Source organism: Lampetra planeri, chromosome 4 (genome assembly GCF_965212315.1).
Source record: "Lampetra planeri chromosome 4, kcLamPlan1.2.h2, whole genome shotgun sequence".
Classification (NCBI taxonomy): Eukaryota; Metazoa; Chordata; class Hyperoartia; order Petromyzontiformes; family Petromyzontidae; genus Lampetra; species Lampetra planeri.
Window position 1 is genome coordinate 20,805,131 of NC_136110.1, and position 27,865 is coordinate 20,832,995.

The 27,865-nt window shown below is 46.8% G+C and overlaps 1 protein-coding gene across 9 annotated transcripts; it reads right to left on the reverse strand.

Moving 5' to 3' along the window:
* Positions 1–1,288: 1,288 nt before the first annotated feature.
* Positions 1,289–27,335, reverse strand: ZNF451 (zinc finger protein 451). Of its 9 annotated transcripts, none has more exons than XM_078593484.1 (16): positions 27,163–27,335; positions 23,901–23,991; positions 21,933–22,010; positions 21,190–21,318; positions 19,121–19,232; positions 17,946–18,096; positions 16,821–16,947; positions 10,410–10,578; positions 9,966–10,113; positions 9,335–9,669; positions 7,035–8,018; positions 5,653–5,802; positions 4,571–4,701; positions 2,558–2,744; positions 1,944–2,018; positions 1,289–1,600 (listed from the first exon to the last, which is right to left on the reverse strand). In XM_078593484.1, exons 2-16 carry the CDS (start codon positions 23,982–23,984, stop codon positions 1,512–1,514), a joined length of 2,949 nt encoding a protein of 982 aa, XP_078449610.1. In that variant the 5' UTR covers positions 23,985–23,991; positions 27,163–27,335; the 3' UTR covers positions 1,289–1,511. The 9 variants fall into 9 exon arrangements, with proteins under 9 accessions (XP_078449610.1, XP_078449609.1, XP_078449613.1 ...); XM_078593483.1 differs by lacking the exon at positions 27,163–27,335 and adding an exon at positions 26,496–26,576; XM_078593487.1 differs by lacking the exon at positions 27,163–27,335 and adding an exon at positions 26,496–26,564 and having other exon boundaries at positions 23,901–23,986.
* Positions 27,336–27,865: the final 530 nt, after the last annotated feature.

A 27,865-nucleotide genomic window follows, 5' to 3' on the forward strand; every position in this document is an offset into this window, starting at 1 on the left:
GGCGTACCCTCAGTGAATTGTACCGCTGCGTGCGGACGTCATCTCACCAAAAATTATTGTTGCCGTCATAGTTATAGGGAAATTGTTTTCGCTTAACGCGGCACTTTTAAGGAATGCACTTACGGCGCTGAACGAGGACTTGCTGTAAACCCAAAGTATGCTTAGGCTTACAGTGGAGCAGCAGCTGCACTGGAATCCATTGCACTTAGGCTGCACCGTCTATGATAGTACCTCTGATTAGCACGCTTGGCTACGTACGGTGCGAAAGATGTTCGACATACATATGAAGACAAATAATCCCCATATAGCCTTAAGACTGTTGGGCCAAGTTTTCAATCGAAATGCATTATCCCACAAAGAAGCCCTACCACAACTTCACCCTTCACTTTTAATTGTCAATTATTTTTTTGGAGAGCACAGGTCAAATAAAGCACATTACAGTTGAAGAAAAAGGCAAAAAAGGTTGAAATTGGAGTCGGCTCTGTTGAGACAATGATGTCTCAGAATTTGTGTAGCTGTAGGAGAGATGGACCCATTGTGGAAAGGTTAATAAGTGATGGCTCACATACCCGTGTAACTTGAATCATATTTACAAAGTTGAGAATACGCTCTGGGAAATTATAAAACATTTCTTGCAAAACGTATTTCTTTACATTTTAAAGCCAACATTTTTTTGGGGCAAACTGCTCACAAATAACTGGAGCATTTAAATTGGGCCAATGCCTCTTTTTCATCTTCTGATCAATATACACCAACTGTGAGTTAACTAAGTGACAGATAAATAAATGGCCTACCAAGATCCAGTGAGTAAATGATAAACATCCACCCTTTCATAAAAATAAAAAAAATTCTCTAGTTAATTTAATGACTGTTTTTTAGTTGCCATGCCATGGACAGGTAACAATACATTCCTGCGGAGGGAGCTGGTAGGAACTTTGGCTTGCTCGGTCAATGGCCAGGGTCAACGGCGGCGTGGTGTATTCCGCAAATATGCCCGACTGTGAGGACGGGCACAAGCCGGCGTGAGTAGGTTACACGTTGAGTTTTATAAGGGCACCACGGGGTGAGCAGACCCTCCCCACCCAGCCCCATCCCTCCCACCCAGCCCACCCTCACCAACCAGCCCCTCCCCACCCAGCCCCTCCCAACCCAGCCCCTCCCAACCCAGCCCCTCCCTGCACGACGGACGGACACAATAATCCCCTGTGGGCTGGTGTAACCAGGAGGTTCCTACCAGTATAAACAAAAGCAATCATCTCATTTCGCCAAGCAGTTACACCAGTAAAAATTTGCTGTTTTTTATCTTGCAGTCTTTATTTTGTTTGGTTTGCCTAAATGGAGCACACTGGCATAATCAGAATGAAGATTTGTCACTTTTAATGTGGATGATACAATAGTCATAGCTCAAAGCAGAGCACTGTCTGTTGATCAAAAATTAATGCTCATTAAAAAATTAAGGAAGGTCAAATGGAGGTTCTGAGGTGAACTGGGGGACAGGTCACGCAGAGAGGTTAGGATGCAAGAGGGGACTGCGTGGACCCCATGTCTTTCAGACTGCGCGCCAATGCCTCCCTCAGCTCGGCTTCCTCCTCGGCGTCTACTGCACTCACACGGCACGCATACACACAGCAGTCACACACGTGGACACACAACACACTGTCCTTTAGCCCACGAGCCCAGACCAGAAATTTCACTTATCGGTACCACAAGGCAGCATAGCTTTTTAGTGGCTCCAATTTCTTTATGTGGCCAATAACAGTGAATTGTGAGAACCCTTTGAAATGTTCGGGTGTTCAGATAATTAACGTCTCAACATACTGTACAACAGCAGAGGGGCTCTCACATCAAAGGGGACCTCGAAGAGGTTTAATTACCCATTGAGGGGACTACAGGGCAGGGAAAGGAGACGATGGTTTGGAAAGAAGTGTGCATTAAAACATTACATAGTGAAGACAGTCCTGGGCAGAGGAGCGGACCAGGGTCTTTAGCCTGGACGTATGAATAGAGGTCTTCATCAGCTGCAAATGATAGTTTGTGTCATAAACCCTTAGAAAGTTGTTACACTTCCTCTTTTGAGCAGGCCTTTCAGTTTACAGAAAAGGACGGTTTGGACATAAGGTTACTGGCACACAACACGCACCGGCATACAGACACACACGCACATGCCTACACACACAAACCTGCATACATGCCGTTACAAACAAAGATCCCCCATATAGGCATTTACAGACTGTTAGGGCAAGTGCTGTTAGCGAGCACCTATTAAGCAAGGCAGGCACGGTTCACAAAGGGGTGGGTTGCCAGCACCACACCTGACCGCCTTTGTCTCCCCAGTGCCAATGGTTACACAACACCGGAGGCCGAGTCGATCTAGGGGAGTCCCACGACCACTTCAAAAAATCATCACTTACAATGACCGTGAGCGGGAATCGAACTGGGGGTCGCCGGTTTTGTAGCGCATCACACAAACTGCTGCGTCACCGCTCCCCACAGACAGACACATGCGCACCCACGCAACCGCACGCAAAGATTCCGCACACACACACGGTAGCCGTACCATTGTCAGAGTCTGAGATGCTGTTGATGAGGGCGCAGAGCAGCTTGGCGTCCGTGTTGTGGGGGTCGAGAATGTGTGACGGGCGTCCCGTGCGAGCAAACTGCTCCTTGACCTCCATGAAGCCCTTGTCCCCCGACAGCACGGACAGGGGGATGTGCTTGGGCAGCTGCGCGTCCATGCGCCCAGCCTACGCGCGAGCAGTACGAGGCAAACGCAGACCATCAAAACACAGGTTCTGGCGCCGAAACGGTTGTGTAGCTAATTAATCATCGTCGCCGCCGCCGTCGTCTGCGACGTTGTCCCTACTCTCGTCGTCTCTGTGATCGTCACCGACGATGTTGTTTATCAACATCCTTGTTGTCGTCGTCGCCAATGTTGCCTTCAGCACCTTCTTCATCATTAACGTCATCGTAATGACTGTTGTCGTCAATGCCATCGTCTGGGTGTACACCCAACACCGGAGTGGAAGAAAGGCAGGCGCATCTTACAGATGACTAGTCGATGGTCAGAGGGCAGATCAGCTCCACGGTAGGTCCTGGTGTCAAGGACATTGGCTCGCATCCGCTGGTCCGTCACTATGTAGTCCAGCAGATGTTCTTACTTGGACCCGGCATGCATCCATGATGTTGTGTGGATGCGCCAATGCCGGAACAGAGTGTTGGTAATAACAAGCCCATGGGCTGCACAAAAATCTAGCAGCCGCCTACTGTTGTTATTGAGCTGATCTGGCCCATGCCTTCCAATCACTCCAGACCAGGTGCCAGCATCATGACCAACTCGGGCATTGAAGTCACCCAACAAGATGACTATCCCAAGGGGCCACTTTAGCCAGCACCTGTGACAAGTCATAGAAAGCATCTGACTCATCGGCCTTGCCTGCATCCCTCCATGGATGTTCGTCTTTGGTGGGGGCATAAGTAACCACGACCACCACTCCTCGCCTGTGGTTGATGGGAAGGCGAGCCCAAAGTAGCCTGGGGCTTACAGCCTCCCACACTTCACCGCCACGCTCCCACGCCCCCTTCATTATATTGTTCAGAAGAAGAGCCACACCCTGTTGTTTGGCAGTCTCCTGCCCCGAGTAGAGGACTGTCCACCCCTCATGGTGGCAGGAGCCAGATCCGGTCCACCGGACCTCCTGAATGCCAGAGATCCAGGCGGTACCAATCCAGCTCCCGACAGGAGTGGCAGCCTCTCCTCCGCAGTGAGCGTTCGAACATTCCACGTGGCCATCCGAAGTGGCTTTTCATTGATTCTGGAGGAGCCCCGAGAGATTCAATCTCCTGGCTCTGCCAAATGGGGTTTGGCCAGCAGACGTCATAGACGCCTGTCTGCCCGGGGCCTCCGGCACAAGCTTATTAGTTAGATATTTCAGTCGTGGTTTAGTGGTAATTTATTGAAGGTGGAGGGGTTACCAGCCCCTCGCACCCATCCAGAGCCCCTATTTAGCCGCCCTGAGGGGAAAGGCCAATCTGAATTGGCCCTCCCCTCACGGCACTGCCCACGACAGCGTTGCCCGTCCGGCACCATGAGGTTAGGGGGTTATTTTGCACAGACACAAAAAATATATACATATATACACCAACACACAACAATTTATAAGTGACTGAATGACAGACCAGACTATGCATCAGTGTTAATGACTGAATGACGCACCAGGCTAACTGTGTACGTTTGTAGGGGTGGGGGGGGGTGTAGCGTTTAGCGCGCTGCGATATGAAACCAGCCATCCGAGTTCGATTCCCGCTCACGGCCATCACCAGTGACAATTATTAGAACCAGTCTTGGGCATCCCCTAGGTCAATACAGTCTCAAATGAGTACTTGGTGCGATGTGGAAAAAACTTTGCCACTCGGGAGACAAAGGCGGCCGGGCGTGGTGCTGGCCACCCACTCCCTGGTGTGCCGTTCTGGCCTTCATAGGTGCTCACTACCAGCACTTTCCCCCAAGAGTCTGTTAAGTCTACACGAAGGGAGGGGGGGATCTTAGTCTTTAAAGTCTTTTGAAACTCACGTGCAGGCAGATGGCGAAGTCGGCGGCGTCCTTGCGCCCACTGCACTGCGGGTGTAGGAAGAAGCAGCCCTGCTGCTGCAGCTGACGGTATGCGGCACAATCCCTGGGTGGCTGCCACTTGTTGCTTCCGCCTTGGTTCGGCAACGCCACCCGGGGGACGAACGCAAGCACAGCGTGAAGAGGTGCAGCCACGCGACTGTCCGTTCACACCGCTGCTGGTGGAAGGGCTTCCACACACGGACTTCCACGCTAGCCAGACATCTTGGAAGTGGTTCAGATACCCACACTTTACCCCACCAGACGCGACCTGCCGATCGGTTAACTGTGCTGCACCCAATTTTTGGTGCTGTGTGGCAGAGGCCGAGAGATTTAAGCAACCTCTGTATGTATGTTGAACTTCTTCCGCACCATACGTAGACAACTGTGCTAATCGGAGGTGCGGGGGAAAGGACAAAAAACTAAACACAAAAATCAGTTCTAAAGAAATTAGTTTTTAAACTAGATGATTTAAAAATACATATCTGCAGTGGCTTCCTAATATCAGAAGAGCGTTCCAGAAGCCGCAGTAGCGCATCTAATAAGCGCGCGATGGGGTGACTGTCTTTGTTCAATGGCCAGCAAAAAAGGTGCTGCTGCGAGGATGACCGGAGTTAGATTGATGGTTTATACTTCATCGTTTAAACTGTCACGCAAGGAGATCAAACATGCAGCATGTGGATCACAAGAGTAACTGAAGGTACTTCATACTGAACAGTGAGCCAGAGCCTGGAATTGATGGCAAAAGCCAGCAGGGTTGCCTTCACATCCAACCTGCCATCGAGAAGTAGAATCCGAAAAGTTTATTTAGACCAGTACCAGAATGCCCGATTCACAATGGAGTGTTTATTTAATTGAAACAGTGATGATAAGAGGTTACACAGGAGTTAAAAACACATTCGGCAAAGCGCCAATCAACATTGTCCATCGCTAGCTTACGATGAAATTGGTTGTCATTTAATTTCCTCATGGGTAGAGGGAGGGGTAAGGATGACAACCATGGCTCATGGCCACTACTCTTACTCGCCCCTTTGCTTACTCCTCACCTTTGAAGCCCCATATGAAGATGCCAGTCTGCAGTTGTGCAGGAAGTTTCTGAAAGAAGTTGGGCCAGTTGTCCAGGTCAATGAGGAGAACGTGTGACATGGTGCTCAGGTAGTCGGCGTCCGGGAGCTCCAGATTGCTTGAGTCGGGGCCTGGTTGTTCAAAAATCCACCCCCCCCCCACCCACGCAGATATGTAAAGCACAAAGCACACTCCACACACACCAAGCACGTACATCATTGTGTCTTGCTCGAGCGATCAAGTCACATTTTCAAGAGGCCTGAAGGTGGCGACATGTTAACAACCTCGCCTAGTATACAGGAGGTCCTGCGTTCTATCCTAAATATAACGCCTGTATATTTGGAGTTTGCATGTATTCCCTGTGGTCGCGTGGATTTTTCTCTGGGTTCTCTGGGCATTCCCTCCACGTTTAGAATTGACATAACATGTTTAGAGTATCTGGCTGCTTTACATGTCCACACGATAAGCCACTTCCATAGAGCTATCATTTGTGGCCAGGTCACTTCTAAAAGAGCTACATAGCTCAGTGGGACTTACCTGCTAAAATAAAAGTTTAGTTTTTAGGTTAGTAAAAAAAAACACGACTTGCCAGACTAATAGGGTGGAGCCCTCGTTCCCAGATCTGAAAGGTCTGGCGCGTGTGTTAGTGTACAGACCAAAATAAGAGAGTACTTGTGGTGTGTTTTTTTTATAGTACTGCAGTCGTTTCGACGGTACACGGCTCCCCTCACTCCCCCTACCATACATCACCCACTGTCGCCCTCCCCTCTCGCTCCCTCCCCGTCACCCTCTACCGCTAATGTATTTCCGCAAATAATCTTCACACACAATGCAACTACATAAAAGTGCAATAGCATGCTCGAGCGCGTTCCGTCATGCATTACATTATGTAAAATATTCCAAACGTAGTGTGATAAATATTCTGAATAAATATACATATTATTTTTTTTATTAGCGGACCTGGTCTAGCTAAGTGCAAATCTGGCTCACTGTGGATTTTACTGTACTTTAACATCTAATTTGCATTATAATAATTCCTAAATAATATACTCTTTGGCAAACATGCACTCCTGGTGGAAGGCCTCCCTTCATGGTGTGGATCACGGCGGTTCTTTGACCGTGAGCCGGTTGGTGAAGTGAATGAAGGGTTGCGACGGGACAGGTTTACATTTCAATTGCCACTGGTCTCTCAGCAGTAGCGAAGAACAGAGCTCACCAGGATTCATTGTGTAACAAGCTAATAACCACCACGCCACCTCCCAAATCATCAGTATGTATACACTATGTCTTTGGTGTCTCTCAGTTCAGAGTAACGGAGAATCTCATAGAACAGAAGCAATTAAAGCAAAATGCCAGCACTCACTGCTTTCCGGAGATGGAGACGCTGTGAACTCAAATGGCATGGGCTTGGGCTCCAAGTCCAACTGAACTTTCATGTAGGCCGCTAAGAAGGGGTAACCACCTCCACCACTCCTCCCAACCCCATTGTTACTGCTGCTCCCACCGCCGCTGACCCTGTTCCCGCAGCGCTGGCACGTGCTTTTGCCTGGCAACAGCTGCGTTCGACACTCTGGACACAAAACCAGGTAGTACGGGCCCTTTTTGGATAGATTAGACTGCTTGTGACTTTTCAGGTGGTCATGAATAGCCTCCAGTAGATAGCTTGCCTTCTTGCAAAAGCAGCACTTGTAAATTGGCCCGCGATTGTCAGCAACCTTGTGCTTCTTCCTGGGCGGTTTCAGAGTCTTCTGCTGCTCAACACTGTCCCTGGGCCTCGCGGCCACGGTGTTATCCTTCTGCGGGGAAGCCCCGCTCGTGCCGGCCGCCTCCGAGCCCTGCGCGCCACCAGCCGCTGCACCGAGCGCCGGCTCTGTCGCGGGACATTCTGGCGCCGCTGCCGCCGTCGCTTCCGTCGCCGGAGTCTCGTCGTCGTCACCGCCGTGGCGCTCGAAGTAGAAGGAGTGGCCTGGGTGGTAGTTCAGCAGGTGGCCCGCAATGCCGTTGCGTCCACTGGGCACCTCAATGCGGCACGAGCAGCACCAGGGCTCGTAGTCGGATAAGTGCGCACCGCCGTGCGTGCGGCTCATGTGCAGCCTCGCAATGCTTTCGGCTTGGAAGACCGTACGGCACACGAGGCAGCGGAAGCGCACGCTGTTGGTTGCCACGAGGTGCTCGAAGGCATCGTCCTCCGTGGCCAGGACGCTGCCGCACTCACACACCCACTGCGGGGCCTCCGTCGCCCTGCCGCCGCCTGCAGCCTTGCTGCTGCTGCCACCGATGATGTTTCCGACACCGCTGCCATTGTCGTCGTTGTTGTTGCTGCTGCAAGCGGGATGTGGAAATGCACCTGTCGATTGCGCAATATACACACACGCGCACACACCAAGCGACGGTAACGCAGCATTTAAAAGGTAATATTTAGAAAAAACTGTTCTAAATAAAATACTCAGTCAAGATCAGTAAAAATGTATTTGTGTTTAACCCATGAAGACTCCAAATGAGCTTCGGGACTATTTCGGGATGGTTCTGCTCAGGAAACCTAGCCAATACCTTTGAGTATTTTTTTTGTAACTGGGAGATCAGAACAGGTGCACAGTAAATCGAAGGACGGCGTCATTATTCACTGCCACCCACTGGCACGGTCAGTGCAGGGGTGAATATCTCATACTCCTCGCTTCGCGCGTTTTCGCTATAACACTGTTCTTTTATTTGGGAAGACTTTCTGAACAACGCGCCTGTTAGAACTCGGTTCCTGAGCGGTGAACAACAAACTACTTTCTGGAGCTGCGCAGCCGAGTGGTACGATACAGTACGCGGAACGATACAGTACGCTGTGTACCCTCATCTCAGTTCTTTGTCCCGCCATGGCACGACTCCAGGCTGGTTTGAGCGCAAATGTTGCTTTTACTTAACACACCTTTCAGGAACGCATCTACCGTGTTAAACGAGGAAATACTGTATACACAGCTATCTGTATGTGGTACCTCACAAATTATAGCGTCCTGAGAACAATTGTTTAAGGGCGTGTTATAAATTATGATTAATCATTACAAATTGGTATCTGCTTCAATGTCGTCTGTTGAGAGGAGACCTGCATAGCTGCTGATTTAAACACCATTACAAATCGTCGTCATGACCTCACCAGGTCAGTATGATGGATACGAAATGAAATGACCAATCGTACCGGCTAAATTGCTCGACTAAAGGGAATGTCACCACAGCCCTTATCACAACTCTACGGCCATCACCCAGGACTGGCTATAAAACCTGAAAGCACGGCCTAGCCCTCGTATGCTTGGCGGGTGGTGAGATGTTAACTACCTCGCCTGGTATGCAGGCAGGAGGTCGTGGGTTCTATCCTGACCCTTATACTTGTATATTCGGAGTCTCCATGCTCTCCCTGTGCTGTGGATTTTTCTCCGGGTCCACCGGTTTTTCTCTCCACATTTAGAATCAACAACACGCGATTAGAGTATTCGGCTGCTATATATTTCCACACAATAAGCCACTTCGTTGAGCTATCATTTGTGATAGTCAGGTCACTTCTGAAAATAAGACCTACGCAGCTCAGTGGGCCTTACCAGGTAAAATAAAAAAAATAGTTTCTAGCTTTTTTGTTTAGTTTAGCCCTGGCTGGCCGACCTCTCAAACCGCATTACTTGCCGGTGTCGGTGGATGACGTGCTGGGCTGTGGACTGTGTGAGCCAGCCTTCTTTCCCTCATGGTTTTTGCCGATGCTGCTGCTGGTTTTGCCGTCGTTGACAGCGGCGCTGTTTACGCCCGAGCGGAAGTAGCAGAAGGCGATGAGGGCGACCTGCATGTTGTTGATGCGCCACACCAGGTGGCCCGTGGCCGCCTCGTGATTGGCGCAGTCGTCCTCCGTGAGCAGCGCAAGGCCAGCGCACAGCAGGCAGCGCCCGGCTGCCCAGAACACCTTGGCCACGTCGCTCACCGGTTGCTTGGCCAGTGCCAGTGGCCACCCGCCCTGGCACTGCAACCTGCCACAAGTCCCCCCCCACCACCACCGCGGGCAAACAAAAGACTTTAAAGACAAAGATCCCACCCCCCATAGCCTTCACATAAGAGCTATTCAGACAGAGGTAAAAAGCGCGCGATGCAGTCACCGTCTTTGTTCGATCGCTAGCCAAAAGCATTGTTGCGCTACACGGCGGTGTTAACGGTCCCGGTGGCGACGACGTGTTCTTGGTGCGGGCCTGCCGGGTGCAGCCAAGACTACCGCAATGCTCCGTTATCAATGGAGAGAAAGCGACCCCCGAGCCCCATGCTCGGTCACCTGAAATGTTCCGTGACGTGACTGTTGCTGCACAGTCCCTGCCCGCAGGAGACGCACGTCACCGTAAATTCCACCTCCCGGCACAGGGACACCAGCATGTTCTTCGCGTAGTCTGGGAACAGGATGGGGCACGGCTCCTTTTGCTTCTCTGCCAATCACAGACAAAGCGTTCAGCAGGTGGAGGGGGTTAGAGGTATCGATGAGTGTGGCTTAACCACAGCGAGCAGGTACGTACGTTGAACTTCTTTTGCACCGCACGAAGCCAACCGTGCTAATCGGAGGCGCGGGGGAAGGACAACAAACTAAACACAAAAATCAGTTCTAAAGAAATTAGTTTCCAATCAGGATTTAAAAGTGCATGGCTCCAATAGCTTCCAAAAATAAAAAAATTGCTCTCCACCGATATCAGCATCAGGTACGAGCGAGCTCATTGGGTGCGCTTACCAATGGGGTAGGTGCTCCGGAAGTGGCCCTGCTGCTGCATGTGCTGCAGGCACTGGTCGTGCAGCGTGAAGAGCAGGAAACAGTCGGGGCAGGCGAAGTGGCGGGAGGACAGCGGGGACGCACCAGGCTTGTGGGGGGGGCAGATGCTCAAGCTTGAGTCATCTTTCAGCTGAGGAGATCATTCGTAATTGGGGAAAATTCAGCACGGCTGCACTATGGGAATATATACGGTATTAGTAATTTGTTACGAGTCGAATTGCCGAACCGAATGGTCCAATTTTGGCATACACGTGGAACGATGCCGCACGCCACGACCAAAACACCAACTTAAGTCTGGTGGCGGCACGCATGGTGAGCGTCAGTGCAGACATGTCGCTTTGGACTTTACCTTGTTTATGCACTCTGTGCAAGCCAACTCCCTCAGAAATGTCTACACCTACATCAAGAAGTAAATCCCTAAGTCTGCGAGACAAATCCAAAGTTTTGGATAAAATTGATTCAGGTGTGTCAATGCCAATGTGTGAAGGGTTTGGGGCAGGAGGCACTGGAGAGTACCGTTGTACATAATTCGGAATATTGGGTAATTCGGCAAGGCAAGAGATCCGCATGTGTCGATTTAACAAGGGTTTACTATGTTTATTTATACTGCAGGAATACAATGAGCTAAAACGCGATTTTTCACAGATGCCCAGTAGTGACTGATCAGAATGTTAGAACAATCAATACGAGAACAAGATAGGAGTGCAATGTATAGAAAAAGTAAACAAATCATACTCTTTGATTCACGTAGGTAGAAAAAAATAATAGATCACAACGTTTCGATCGCCACACAAGCAATCGTCTTCAGGTGGGACAACCACAGCAAGAAAAAACTGAAGAAGCAGTGTGTGATGTCCTCTTCTCCCCCCCCCACCCCAATGCGTCAACTTACTACTATAGGATCGGTCGATACTACTGTAGTGAGTTCAACTGAGTCGCAGACGTACTCTTTGGCGGCAACACATTTAATGACACCAACACAAAGGGGTAACTGCCCCTTCACCAGATAACCTATGGTGGTGAACCACCAAGCTAACTACACTAAATACACTGGGAGTAGCTACAACGGGCAGGACCGCAGCTTGGGTCTAGGTCCACGGTTTGGTGACTATTCTCGGACGTCGAACGTAGATCTTCAAGATAACAACAGCAACACTGAACCCCGGTCCCTCTGGGAACCCGGCTAATATCCTTCACTGGTCGTGGCTGGCCCCGCCCTTGGCCACGACCACCTTCTCGAATCCTCAAGCAGGATCTCGCCCCGACACGTGACCACCCCTAGCCCCCACTTGGGGCCCCTGTGTAGACTTTACCAGTCAAGTGTCCTCCGGGGTCAACCAGAGTGCCACGGCCTATAGTAACCCCATTCCCTGGCCGATACTCTCACACCCCATCCTGTAGGGGTCGGCACTGCACGCCAAGCGTAGTGCCACTCAGTGCTATGACTCAGCGCTCACCGAGCCCCTCTAGGGCCGGTACTACACCCCCATATACGGGATGTCCGCGATGTGAGTCCATCGCACGCCAAGCCTCTCTAGAGCCGGCATTACACCTTAATGTCAGCGATGTCACTACACCACTGTAGAGATTGTATTTACTGCTATCGTAGAGCGGGCGGTGGGGGTGGGGGGGTGGTGTAGCAGCCCAGGACCAGGCTGCCAAGGTGCCACCTCAGCCAGCTGGGCAATCTAGGCGAGGCCGGGGGCTCTGCATGGGACTCGTCATCACCACGGCACTGATAAGTAGTTAACTGCTATAGAGTCGAAAGATACTATTATAAAGTCGGTATATACGACTATAGAGTCGGTAGATACAACTGTAGAGTCGGTAAATACTACTGTAAAGTCGGGCGATACTACTGCAGACTCGGTAGATGCTACTGTAGAGTCATTAGTTACTACTATAGTCGGTAGATACAGCAATAATCAGCAGAAACTGCTAGAGTCTGCAGATACTGCTATAGAGTCAGCAGATACTGCTATAGTCAGCAGATACTATTGTAAAGTTATTAGTTATTACTATCGTCAATTGATACTACTAGAGCCAATAGATACGACTATAGGTTCAGTAAATACTACTATAGTCATTAGACACTACTGTAGAATCAGTATTTACTACTATAGAGTTGGTTGATACGACTATAGAGCCGGCAGATACTACTATTGAGTCAGCAGATACTACTGCAGTCCGTAGATAACACTACGGTCAGCAAATACTGCTAGTCATTAGATAATACTATATAGTCAGTAGATACTACTATAACTTAAGGCTTTCGTGACTGCAGGAATTCATACTCTTTGGGTCTTTCGGTAAAGTCACATAGATAGAATTTTTTTTTAAATCACGACGTTTCGATCGCAACACAAACAATCGTCTTCAGGTGAAAAAATATCGCAGGCGAACTGCTAAGGCAGGAGAAATATAGCGAGAGAACTACTGCAGCAAGAGGTTATATAGGTTTGAGATGGGTACAACCCAAGGGTAAGTGGACGAGGCTAGAGATAGAATTTACAAGTAATGTACCTCGGCCATTGGATTGTTAGAGATTAGCATGTCAATCTGTTAATGTAACTCCACGACTACGGTGCTGAAGAAGCCATTGTATTGCTAGAGATTAGAGATTGGCATGTCAATGTGAGATGCCTCCCGCAGCAGCGGCTGTGTTAATGAGACACATTCAGCCTATTAAACAACGAGAGCCACCGCCACATCGAGGAAAAGGGAAGCAGCGGCTATGTTAGCGAGACATTTAGCCTGTTAATGTAAAGACATTTAACAAGGTAACGTAACTCAGAGAGTCGTAAATAACCGTTAACATCGGCAGGTAGGATGGAAGCATCACAGCCAGTTATGATTTTACTTGGTTAATAACATCCTTCTAAAGATTGCTCAGTTTGTACCCATCTTTTTCAGTTGAAATTGTGTCTGTGTTTATATATCTGGATGCTTCATGAACAAATCTTTGTTGATAACCAGTGGGTTTGCAGAGTACCCTCGCTCTTGGAGAAATCGATTCCGTGTGAGCCCACCGCATTAAAACAATGATCAGCCACGGCTGAGGTAAATGTTCAACCGTGTTTCAGATCTGCCTTATGTCCAAAAACACGGTCCGAGACATATCGCTTAGTTTCTCCAATGTAAATACTGCCGCAGGCACAGCTTAGTTTGTAGATGCCAGGATATTGCATGTCAGGGATCACATCCCTCACAGATGGGATCAAATCACGAATTTTGTGTCCTGTGTTAAATCGAACCTGGATCTTGTGTTTGCTCATGATTTTGGAAATACTTTTGGTGACCCCTGCTATGTATGGCAAGGTAATGGTTTTGATTGGGTCCTCAGATGGTTCTTTCTCAATGGTTGGGGTGATTTATGTACGGATTGTGTAGTCTGAATATCCATTCATCTTGAGGGCTTGGTGTACGTGTTCCAGTTCACTGGCTAGGTGGTGTTGGTCGGAAATACGAGCTCTATTGTGTAGAGTTTTGACGAGGGAATTATTCTGGGATGAATGGTGGTGGGAATCAGGTTTTAGATAGGCATCCGTATGGGTGGCTTTCCTGTAGACAGTGTCCCATTGAGCCATCTGGTCTCTTTTCGATTAAAACATCCAAGAATGGTAGCATGCCATCATTTTCCACCTCCATGGTGAATTTGATGGCTGGGTGTATGGAATTGATGTGGTTAGGGAATTGGTTCAGAGCTGGTTGGCCATATGGCCAGATGACGAATGTGTCATCTATGTACCTCTTCCACAAGGACGGACGTAGAGTAGATGCCTGGATGGCATCCGTCTCAAATTTTTCCTTGAAAACATTGGCTACAACTGGAGATAAGGGAGAACACATTGGGGTACCTTCGACTTGTTTGTAGAATTTTCCATTCCAGGTGAAGTAAGTGTTGGTGAGGCAGTGTTTAACCAGGGCCGGTACATCAGCATTCAGTCCTTGTTGGACCAAATCTTCAATTACAATGGTGTCAGGCACAAGAACTTTGGTAAACAAAGATACTACATCGAAACTAACGAGCAAATCACCTGGAGATAGTCAGATGTCCTTAATTAATGATACCAAGTGAGCTGAGGTAAGTACAGCTGAGGTGGTCTTACCAGTGAATAGTTGTAAGGTCTCAGACAGAAATCGGGCCAGTTTGTAGGTGGGTGAGTCAATGGTGGAAACGATAGGCCCAAGTGGTGTGCCTTCTTTATGGATTTTTGGCAAGCCATATAATCTGGGTGGTCTAGCAGCAGAGGGTTTTGAGGAAAACCACTTGGTTGGTTCGATTAAAGATGTCGAATCAGTGATGATATCGTTGGTTTTCGTAACCAGGCGGTTGGTGGGATCTCTATTGATTTTGGTATAGCTACCATCATTAAGTCCGTCCTGAATTTTGTTCTTGTACGTGGTTTTGTCCATGATGAGTGGCATTTCCCTTGTCGGCTGAGAGGATTACTACGTCATCTCTCTTTTTAAATTGAGAAAGCTCAAAGCGCTCATCCTTACTGATGTTGCTAATGGGATTGCAGCGATTTCCAATCTTTCCACATCTGCTGACATGTGTCCCAAACCCTTAAGGGCTACGTCGACCTGTCCAATGATATCAACTGGGATGTGTTAAGGGGTGACTGCGAAATTCAACCTTTTAGCTAGAACCGATTTTAGGCTGTCGGATATTGGACTGTTACTGTGATTGATAACAATCTTGTCAACGTCTAACTTTTTAATGTGTGGATCTGGCATTCTTCTTGGAAAGGAGGTTGAACTTGTGAATCAGGTTATCTTTGCATTTAGCTGACATTGAGGTGGCTGAAGAGGCTGTCGCGTTGTCTACATGTTCCTAATCAGATGCAGACATTTTTTATGTCAATGTTAAGTGTGATTTCAAGAGAGTCTTGTCTAAATTGTCTAGTTCAAATCGGAGCAATCTTATTCTCTCTGAGATCAGGGCTAGGCCGGCCCTGAACAAGATCCGTTTAGCATTAGGAGAAGTGACAGCAACAGACGTCAGCGTGAAGGCGATCGGTATTACCTGGCTGTGATGTTTCCATCCTACCTTCCAATGTTAGCAGTTATTTTCGACTCTGATTTTACATTAACAGGTTCAAACTAACAAAGCCGCTGTTTACATTGACATGCTAATCTCTCTCACTTTAACATTACTAGCCCCGCCCACTTCATTTATGACCCTTGGGCTACACCCATATCAAACCTTTAAAACAGCCTGCTTCAGCAGCTTTTCCCCCTCTTTTTTCACCTGATGACGATGCTTGTGTTGCGATCGAAATGTCGCGATATTTTTATTATTTTTGATTCACTTTATTTAAATTTGTATTATTATAATTTTATTTTTTATCTATGTGACTTTACTGAAAGACCCAAAGAATATGAGTTACTACTATAGTCAGTGGATACTATTGTAATGACAGTGTGGAGCGATAGCTGGAGAGTATAGTTTTCCCCGGGATGTTGCATATGTAGGCCTTTTTCCAAAAAAATATTAAGAATCAATCTGCCAATTTTTTTTTTCATAATCGATCGGGGTGAGCATGGGATATGAAAGAGTGAGGCACACCCCACCCCTCACACCCAGCTGCCTTGCCACATTAAATCAACTGGAGGAGGTCATAAAGAGCCTTAAATAATAAACTCCAGGGTAAAGAGAGGTTAACGACGATCTGGAAAATCTCCAGATTGTCAAAGGACCATATGACATGACCTCTACGGACGTTTTGGACGTTTCGCAAACATCTCCAGACACAGACACAGTGCAGGGGCAAACGGATATTACCACTGGCGTTTTCTTTAACGGTAAAAGTTCGAAGCTTGGCTATAAGAATAAGTCGACATTATAGACTGCAGTCTATATTAGTGGCTTTAATTATTACTTAATTTATTTCACCCTTATTCACCTCATATTGTTTCTTATTGTATATTTCTATCTACGTGATTTTACCAAGAGAACCAAGAAATATGAATTCCGGCAGTCAAGAAAGCTTAAGTGAAAACTTAGTTACATCTCCAACCTCAGGATATCAAAATATAACTCGAGAATAAAAAGCACGGATCCCTGGATACAGACAGGGAGGAAAGGTTAACAAAACCATTGAAATACCGGAGGTAACAACTAATGGCACTATACAAATCCTGGTTAAACATAAACCAAATAATAATCATGAGGTATTAGAGTAGATACAAAAAGTGGCTGGCTGCAGGGTGACGTAAGGTTAAAAAATACATGGCTCTGAAAGGGTTAAAGGCAATGGCCTGGCTGAAAAGCCGGTTGGCAGCAACTGCAGCGGCAACGATCCAGCTTCACCAAAGACGTGCCCAATGCTCGTGCCCGACCCCCGTGCGCGAAAGCGACGCTCTCACCTTCTCCAGCAGGTGCACCTCGTAATCGACCATGGAGTAGAACATCCGTTGGCACGGGCCACACACGTACTTCACAATCGGTACTCCCTTCAGCATCACGCAGGGATCGCAGGGTGAGTGGTCGAACCTGCAGAGAAACCCGGCCGATTCATGTCAGCCGAGGCCAAGGCCACCGGTCAGTACCCTTACAAAGCTGACAATCACAAGGGGCCTCGGAATACTACCAGCCGGGTTGCCTTCACATGTTTCAACTACAACATTCCTCAGCCGACTGCTATGAAATATATCGTACTTGTAAAGTTTTTTTTGGCAAGGTTGATAAAAAAAAGTTTAAATGTTGTTGTTGTTATTAATAAAGGTAATGCTGCATTCTAGTACAATTAGCAGTGCACATGCAAGGATGTGGATATAAATTCACGTGCTGCATGTGCATTCAGTTTGCATGCACCCAATTCTTTGTACAGTCGATCCCGCTAACAAAATGCAGGCTCCCATGATAGACTGCCTTTCCAGATTCCCATTCAAGTGAAGAGTGGGACAGCATCCCATTCAAGTGAGGATTTTTACATTGGAATCGCCAATAGAACTGCGATTCCTACAGGTATGTGTGCGTACTTTGTTTAGTGTTTGGCTCATGATAAAGGTTTTTTGGGTTAGATCGCATAAGTATAAATGTGTCATTAACCCGCCACCACCCGACACAACCAATTAGTAAGGTTTGTCACGTAAACAAAACGTGCCAATTAGTTACTTTAGCCCACCGGTGTGTTGGAGAATAAATCCACAACATTTACAATTTGAGTACGACGTTTCAATGGTAATTACATTCGGCATCATTGGGCGATTTTGCCAGAATTGTGTTTGGCTGCTATAAATTTCCACATGATAAGCCACACCATAGAGCTATCATTTGTGGCCAGGTTGCTTCTAAAAAAAGAGCTGTATTAGCCCAGTGGGTCTTACCAGGTAAAATAAAAAGTTTAGTTTAGACATCGCCCATGATAGAATTATAATAGAATGTTGGGATATGAATATAATTCCCGCAAAAATAACTTAAGTTAATTCATACCATGAGTAAAGTAAGGAACGGGCATGGCTCGTCATCTACTCCCTGCGCAGACTCACCTCTTCATGTGGCCCAGCAGCAGAGGGCGGTTGTCGAAGGTGCGCAGGCAGTTTTTGATGGGGCAGTTTAGGGCCTCGGTGAACGAAGAAAAAGTTGGGCAGCCTGGCGCCTGCTGGCGCCTGCTTGCGTGCAGGTTGCCTGGCCGCAGGGCTGGGTAAGGTCGCACACACAAAGGGGGATTTAACCAGCTACAGTCTAGATTAGAGATTTCCAGTACACTCACTCCGATTACGAACCAGGCTAGTCTACATAAGCATTTTTGGTTTTTATTCACTTTGTTTTTATTATTCTTTTTCTATCTACGTGACTTTACCGAAAGAACCAAAGAACATAGAGTGAAGTAAGTTGAACGTCTTAGCAAATACCAGTGAATGCACAAATATACCATATACCTACTATAATCACCCAGGAATGTCTGTCTTTAACGCTCGTGACATCATATCCACATCGACCAGCTCCCCTCATTAATATTCATGAGCAGGTGACGTCCTCCAAATGGACACCCCCCCCATTCATAATAATTAGCGGCTGACGTCACTCCATATGGAAGGCCGAGGTGCCTCCTGCCCCCTCCTCAGCGTCAACTTACAAACCTCACTACAAAGGCAGAACCCTCACGTCACACAATCCCCGTAACGCTATTGAGACATCAAAGTAAAAAGGACGTCATGATGAACAAGGGATTATAACCTTAAAATGAAATAGGTCTGTGTCACCATGCCCTTACACATTGCACACGCATTAATGCAATGAATATCACGTCGCGGTCTGCTTTTCGCTTGCAAGCTTCAGATTTACTGCAAAACACCCGTTCTTAGACGGGCAAAAGGCTAGTTAAGTTAGATTTTCAGAAAATGGATACAAATTTCCAGCGACAATTGGGTTTATTTAGCCAATGCGATGGACACCTCTTTAGAAGGACATATGAATGGTACACCAGCCAGTGTGGATAAGAAGAAATTTAAGGGACCTCATAGGTTGTCCTGGGATATAACCTTTCAGAAGTTGTTCTCTAATACGAGTGGCGGCTTCCTGCAAGTATTTGGAATGGAAATATCCTTCACTTCAAGCAAAATTACATCATAAAGCCATTGCAAAATAACTAGGAATAAGACAAAATGCTATCGCCTATTCAGGCCCTCCAGCTAGTTAAACGACCCATGCGACGACTGACCGGGCTTCTTGGCGTAGTACTCAACGCATTTCTTTGCCGCCTGCATGTCGGGGTTCTGTGGGCACAGCCCCAGCATGTAGGTGCCGTGTGCCTGCAGTGAGTCCCTCTGCACCTGCAAGCGCAGCGCGGCACGCGCCTCAATCAGCGCCGCACCATCGCCGTCCGCAACCCCCCCCCCCCGCAACCTTTGCGCAAGCTCCCACAGGGCAGCCACGGGAACTCGCGCGCACAGCTCCCTCCTTTTGACCACTTTCAGACTCGTGTGTGCAACAGCAGGGACTTCAGCTCTCCGGGCTGGACAGTGACACGCAGTGAATGTTGACGCAGCACAGCAGATGTTGACGCAGCCTAGCTGATGTTGGAAAAGAGGAAACCCTTAATATTCGTGAGGGGGGGGGGGTGGGGGAGATACATTCTCCAAAAACGGCACGAACATTAAATCTGCGAATATTAACAATTAAAGCTTAGGAGGAAAATAGGGTTGGCATAAACATATTACGTTTCAATATATGGCCTGGATGAATAAATAAAGATAATTATTGGGTTATTTAACTTACTGTTCATAATTATTAAAGTTAACATTTTTAAAAGTACACATCAGTGAATAAATAAATATTACACACTACGTACAGTAGACTCTTGGTTGTCTACGCTAATGATGGCGAGGACGGCCACTGATAATAATAAATCGCGGATAATCCAAAATGTGTCATTTTCCACAGATCTCTATGCCAAAAACCACCAATATACGTATAAATTATGCAGAAGTTGTTTTTATCAAACTCCGCCCAATCAAACTCCACCCACTGTTTTAAAGATATGCAACTACTGTACTGTTGAGGTGACCACATGGATTTCAGATTAACCGGAGCACATATTTGTTTGATTTAAGCACGTCACTTGTAATGAACATTTCCAAGAATAACAATGTATAACTGTTTTTAGATGATTAATTTGGGCTTAGGGACAAATCTATGAGATATTAAATTATGGCAAAATCTCAGGTGCGCGATTAATCCGCAAATCGGATAAACAGCTCGCGGATAATCGAGTCTACCGTAATTACAAACAATTGTAAAGGAAAGCACTCGCGTGTAATCCGTGTGGCAGTCAAAGATAGACCGAAATGGAGCGCCGCATGGGCAGCGCTCACGCTCTCACCATCCACGCCGCTCCCACGCCTCCGACTAGCACGGTTGGCTACGTACGGTGCCAAAGAAGTTCTCTATACGTACACACGCCATGCTCCTCCCTGTCGGGTAGTGGGGAGCTACGGCCACGAATATTTAAAATACAACCCCGCAAATTTAAAGACACGCTCCAATAAATGAATTGCAAAACCGCGGTTATAAAACCCGCAAACATTAAGGGTTTACTGTTTCCAGTTGTCATATCTGAGATTAAGCATGGAATTTCTATCTCGCTGTATTTGATAGAATTCACAGTAGAGCAATAAGGTTGATTGATGATCCAGCACTCACTAATTCACTCCAGTAACTCACTCACCAAAAGTCAGTCACCTCCCTATCGCTCTTCTATCACTACGAACATGTTTGCTGTTCATTCCTCTAAACCTCACTCATCAATTCCTCCACCCATATTGCAGACTCAGTCAAACAAAATTACTATTCCGTCCCCTCCACGCTGCGTTCAACTGCAGCTCCCAACATTTCTCTTTCCGCTTCTTCCCTCGCACGGCTCGACTTTGGGAATTCCCTCCCATTGTCTCTTTTCCCAAGCGCTTATAACCTTGCTCAATTAAAAAAAACGTGTTAACTCGTATCTAATATAACTCTGATAGTGTTGTATTGTTGCTGGTCCAGGTGCCATTTTAGGCCTTTAGGCCTGTGCTCAAGCAACCGTGTAAAAAAGAACGATTCTCAAACACAAGCATTGCCTCTTCCTTTCTCGTAATAGCCAGCGGGCATCGCCTTTTTCCAGAATCATCCCCCCACCCTGGCCGTAAAATGATGTACGTTGAACTTCTTTCGCACCGTACGTAGTCAACCGTGCTAATCGGAGGTGCGGGGGAAGGACAACAAACAAGGGGAGGTGACGTGGGCACTTACGCGCAACAGCTCGTTGTGCGCACGCCGACTCTCCTTGTCCTCCTCCACGTTGCGGGCGAGACGCTCCAGTGTGCTCTGCACACGCGCTTTGACACGGTCCACGTGATCCTCGGCGGCAGGCGTCTTCCCCTGTGAACAACAGCGCAAAAGAGGAGTCTCGAGACCTCCTCAAGGTCGTCGGCTTCACGCGGACAGGATGGCTCCCATGCCGCCTCTGAAAGTTGTTGAACACATGCAACCCTATCAGATCGAGGAAAGTAAGCAGAACTGAGCCTGGGTAATACTCTGAATGCGGGGCCAGCATGGGCTTGATACAGTATGGGGATGCAAGGTGGTCCAGGAGATGGCGGTGCCGAGCGTTACCCCTCGTATGCGTGGCTTTGTTTGGGTACTCTGGTTTCCTACCACATGCAAAACACTGCTTACAGAGGACTTGATCGAACATCCCAATGCAAAACCCTTATGAAAGATTCTTTAGATTCAGAAAGGCTTTCCCCTCGATAATTATTACGACGGACAAGTCACTTGACAATGATGATTGCAACAAGCATTCCTTTACCGTTCACCACATGCTAAGCGTTAAGAACAGAAAACGAGCTATTGTGCACAATCCATAACAGTGAGACAAGCAATCCTTTCACATGAACTGGTTCACACAAAGTCAGGAAAGTCGCCAAATATAATTTCGACGAGTGTGGACAGCGTGAAAACCGGCGGTGACTGCAAACTATTGTGTATCTTGCCTCATCGTTGGGATTGTTCAAGTTGCTCTCTTCGTCCGAAAGCTCAATGAAGGCAACCACTGGCCTTTGCAGCCCCGCCTGCAAAGGGGCACAGCCGCTTCCCATGAGTTTTTGTACAGCAATACTTTTTCCATTGAATGGAGTGTCAGATTATATGGAGTGCTCTTACCAATAACATCTGGTAATCCAGCAGCATATGTTAACAAGCCTGACAAGACCAACAAGGTCAAAACCGGTTCAGAGTTTCATTGCTTTGCTTAAACAAACATTGCTTGATCATTTTGGTCAAGAAAGCCATTAGGCCGATGGATATACAAATATTTATTTATGGAGCCACAGAACAGAGTTCGGCTTATATATGCAGTTTCCTGTGTGAGCGATGAAGATGTACTCAAGCATTGATGGCCGATCACTGCAGTTTCTCTATGATGGTACACAGAGCAAGTGCATCGCTTTTATGATTAAAATAAAATCTTACACTCATAATACACTAATCATTTGTGCTGATCAAGTGAAACTACAAAAAAGAGAAACGATGCAAAGATGGTCTAAAACAAGACAAGAAATGCATTAAATCACCGAGTTGGGGAATGGTTACAATCCCTAGTACCGAATGCAGGTAAGCAGAATGTCATATAAGCGATCAGAAAGTTGAACCTACGGATGTTCAGGTACGGTTTTCCAGTTAAGACAAACCGACTAAACCAGCTATGCGGTTCAATCGGCTTAGATTAGTTATAGAAGGTTCGGTTCCAGGTTAACCGTTGGCAAAAAAAACAGTTTTAAATCGGTTCAAATGTGCATTTGCTCAAAATTTATAAAACAAAGACCTCCCATGTAGCTTGCATTGCAGGATACAATGTATGCTACACAGGTATTCATTTTGCAAAATTTGGTATAATTTTAGCTGATATATTTTGTTGTGTTCGAGTCACATGTCTCTCTGCAAAGAGGCAGATGCCAAGAGACAAACGGAGATGCAGTAACAAATGGGGCAAAGAGACAATTGGAGATGCAAAGAGAGCATGATGCAGAGATGTAGAGACAGAGGCTGAGACAAACTGAGACGCAAAGAAACAGAGATAGAAAGAGGCAAATGGTGGTATTGGTCAACATGGAAAATAAATGAAGCGTTCATTATTTCATATTTTCTCTATATATTGGTAAAATTTTCACGGATTAGTTGTACCCTTTTCGGCATTATCATGAAAGTAGGAATGAAATGTTATTTTATAAATGTTCTGAAATGTATTTTCATGTTTACTGCTTGTGTTTGCATGAATGCAACTACTAAAGTACAGGATTGATCAAATATGCTTTAATTACTACTTTAATGACAATGTTTTAGAACCCAGCGACCCGAGTTCAATTCACGCTCACAACCAATATTAGCGACGAATATCTGAACTGTTCTTAGGCCTCCTCCCCATGGTCGACTCAGTCTAAAATGAGTACTTGGTGCAGTGTGTAAACATCAGCATTGCGAAGAACAAAGGTGGTGGTCAGTCGTGGTGCTGGCCACCCATCCTCTCGTGTGCCTTGTTGACCTTAATAGGTGCTCGCTAACGGCACTTGCTCCAAGAGTGCTGTTTAAGTCTTATACGGGGGATCTTTGTGTTAGCTGAAACTATGCATATTGTCACCATTGGATTCTGAGTGAGTGTGACCGTCTTACTGCCTGGTCTTGTGTTGACCGTTGAGTAGTGTACTTCTGAGTACAAGATGTCTCACCGAGTGACTCAAGTACCACAGCTAATGTGGCCTTCAGCATCATTGGTTAAAACTGCAAAGTTGGCTTTGAAACCGTATCCATTTTAACTTTTACACCCTGGCTACAAAAAGCAATATTTTAAGGGATTATCAATGCTGGGCAACACATTTTATATTGATTTGGTTTTCCGTTCGACTCTCTGGAAGAGAAGCACTTTTGTTGACAGGCTGGAGTGCATGGAAGCGTGCGGTACCTACAGACACAAAGACCACATCATCAGAGTCTTCTAAGTTATTGCCATTGACGGGCTGCTCAATGTCCGAGCTCTTCTGTTGCTCCATGTCTGTGCTGCGTGGAGCAGAGTGCAAGTTGAAGGTTAATTTGTTGAACCAGGTGAAAACTGAAGAGACCAGTGAAGTCGCATTTACAAGAGCGACTTGGGTTATCAACATGACAAAAAGCAACAGATTTAAGTTTTACGATGAAGCAAATAGAAATCGGTGCTAACACAACCTCGTAAGAGGAGAAATCGAAAATGTTGCAGAAATGTAAACCGACAACGAATATATATTTTGAAAGGTGGCTTGGCCAAATTACCTTTAAATACATTTCTATTACAAAGGAGTTAGAGAAATACAGATTTATAGTGATTGTTGCACGATGTAAACAGACACGACGAACACATGCCACGTTATACAAATACAATTGACGTTATCACAGAGCACAGGGCATGAGACGGAGAGTCTAGGGACCCATCCATAACTCATCAACCAAATGGCAAGTCTAAATGTATATTTCACATTCGTTTCTTAAATCACAAGGGCATTGTGGTGGCAAGGGTCGTTAGATCACACAAGACACGTGAAACTCCCAAACATGCCAAGTACACGAGGCTGCCCAGAGATTGCAGTATCTTACAACAAATTAGTGAAGTGAACCATCATGGGACCTCCTATGCCAGTACCAAAATATTAGAATAGGTTTTCCCCTTTTTTCTGGCAACAGGTGTTAAGATGTTAAAACACCAAACTGAAACCTTTTACAAGGAATCATGTGTGCATTAACCACAATACTTGTGGTCAGAATGCAAACAAAAAACATACTCTGATAGTATATGCATTGCCTTTGAAACTGATTGGTCCACACCAGAGACAGCTTTCTTTCGAGCCTAGTCCCAAAAAGCGTACAGCCTCAAACACATGCAACTTATACACATACACCGGATGAAGAGGGGTAACAAGGGCGTGTGTGCACCGTACAGACACTCACTGGTGCTCGCTAGCAGTTCGCAAGTGTTGGAGGCGTGAAGGAGCTAACTGTTAAAACGGAATGGTTTCTCCACGTCCGTATGTGATGTGTGTGCCTCAAAGTGCACCTAGCCTGGCACAAGCATCGTGGTGACGTCACCTCCGCTGAGTTGCGAATGTCGGCTGTTGTTGTGAGTAGTCTGTGGAGTATTTGTGAGTTGTTTGTGGTGTATTGGCGAGTTGTCTGTGTGCGTGTCTGTGTTCTACAACGTGGGGCGTGTGAACGTAATGGCGGAGGTCCCAAACACTCGCAGGATCTTGCAAAACATTTTCTGAAACTAAACGATGTTTTTTTTTACCAGGTAAGGCCCACTGAGCTACATAGGTATTTTTCAGACGCGACCTAGCCACAAATGATAGCCCAGTGAAGTGGCTTATCGTGTGGACATTTATAGCAGCCAAATCCTCTACACGCATTCTAAATATGGAGAGAAAAACCCGGAGGACCCGGAGAAAAATACACACGACCACGGGGAGACGTGCAAACTTCAAATATACAGCAGGCGTCAGGGTCGGACCCACGACTTCCTGTATACCTGGCGAGGGCGATAACATTTCGCACAATTACGCGACCCCCCATGCGTAAATCCCATGGAAAATTGTACTTTTATAATTATCATTTCGTACGGCCGATATAGATGCAGAGCAACAACTGCGATTTCACGTTGAGGTGGCCTAAGCCAGGTCAACCGCGTCTTGGAGTGGCGGAGTGTATCGTTGCTTGTGACGGCGAATCTTCACATGGGCCACGAATATTGACCCCACGCGATTTCACAAAACTGCGTGAAGCAGTTCGGTTACTCGAGGCCCCCAGGGCGACTGTTAAAAAGTGAGGCCTGCGTGCACTTGTGTTGTTGGTCGCACTAAAAGCAGCGGTGGTCGTTATCGGCAGCAAGCAACATCATTTAGCGTACAACAAACACATTCCTGCGGAAGGAGCTGGTAGGAACGTTGGGTTGCTCGGTCAATGGTCAGGGTCAACGGCGGCGTGGTGTATTCCGCAAATATGCCCGACTGTGAGGGCGGGCACAAGCCGGCGTGAGTAGGTTAAACGTTGAGTTTTATAAGGGCACCACGGGGTGACCAGCCCCTCCCCACCCAGCCGCTTCCCACCCATCCCCTCCCTTCCCCACCCAGCCCCTCCCTACAGGCAAGCAGTGTGTGTGTGTGTGCAAGCGGTGTGTGTGTAGCAAGCGGCGTGTGTGTGCTCGTGTTGATTTTTTTTTTTAAAGCGACGGCCTCACGATTATCGCAATTTTAGTTTTACCCCTCTTAACAACTGCGACCACTAACAACGACAAGAAAGCGGCGAGGAGAGCATTGCCAATGGGGTCAATGACCGGACACCCCTGAGGTACCGTGGTTGGTAGTTGTTGTTGGTGGTGGTTGTTGTTGGTTGTTGATGGTTGTTGTTGGGGGTTGTTGTTGGTGGTTGTTGTTGTTAGGGGTTGTGTTGGTGGTTGTTGTTGTTGGGGGTTGTTGGTGTTGGGGGTTGTTGGTGGTGGTTGTTGTTGGTTGTTGATGGTAGTTGTTGATGGTTGTTACCGTGCAGCCGCGTGCCGCCCGCGGGCGTCGAGACGTTGAACTGGCGGCTGCGTTGAGGCCTCCCGCCACTCGCCTGTACGGTGGCCGCGCGGTTTTTTTAAATAAATAAAAAACCGCGCGAATTCGCGTTTTTATTGCGGCAACGTTTCGCGACCCGTAGGCCTTGCTCTGTGCAAGCGGCGTGGTGGTGTGCTGAGTGGTGGTGTACGGTGGGGTGGTGTGTTCTGTAGTGTTTACTGTGGCGTGGTGGTGTATGGTGGGGTTGTTTGATGTGTTCTGTGGTGTGTTTACTGTGGTGTATGGTGGGGTTGTGTGATAAGTTCTGTGGTGTGTTTACTGTGGTGTATGGTGGGGTTGTGTTATGTGTTCTTTTACTGTATCGTGTTGTACCGTAGCCCTACCTAACCCACTTGTGCAGTACAATGTAAATTACTATCGCATTTATTAGCGACTGGAAGAATGCGATGAGCTATTAAGCTCTATTTTTCTTACACAGATCTCCAGTAAGGGGACATGCCAAAACGTTACAACAAGCAATACAAAAAACACGCATAGGAGTGCAAAGTATAGGAAAGGTAAACTAATCGCTTGCAAAAATATATACAAATAAAACTGAACTTTTTTTTTTATCAGCTAACAATCGTTGAGCGTACAGAGATGCACGTACCGGAGACAATTGTCCGCTTGTCATGTTCTTTTGTTTTCTACAAAACGAATTGTGAGAATTGATATACTGTTACTATTATTATTATTTTGCAAGAGAAATAACCGAGGGAACAGACCGCTTACCGGGGGCACACAAACGCACGTGTGGCCCCTACGGAGATTCAGGAAGTGAATCAAAGCCTCTGAATCGTTGCATGGAGGGCCTCACAAGAGGATTGGTCAGATGAGATGAGATATTCAAAGTTGATTGGCGGGGCGGGGGGGGAGATTCAAACGTTAAAGGCGGGAGACGAGGGCTGATTGCGTTGGATGGGCAGCAGGACGAGCATTGGCTGAAGGGAGTGGGGTGAGCGAAGGTTCGGGGAATATAAGCTTCAAATCTAGAATATAAGCTTCAAATCTAGAATATAAATGAGTTCTAGATTTGAAGCTTTCGTGACTGCAAGGATTCATACTCTTAGGTTTTTTCGGTAAAGTCACGTAGGTAAAAAATAAAATTAATAAAAGTAATAGAAATTAAAAAATATATAATATAAATATTATTTTATTTCTATTATAACTTTTATTAATTTTTATTTTTTACCTAAACATATAATATAATTATTATTGTATTTCTATTATTACTTTTATAAATTTTATTTTTTACCTACGTGACTTTACCGAAAAAATCTAAGAGTATAATATAAATGAGACAGAAGGGGGGA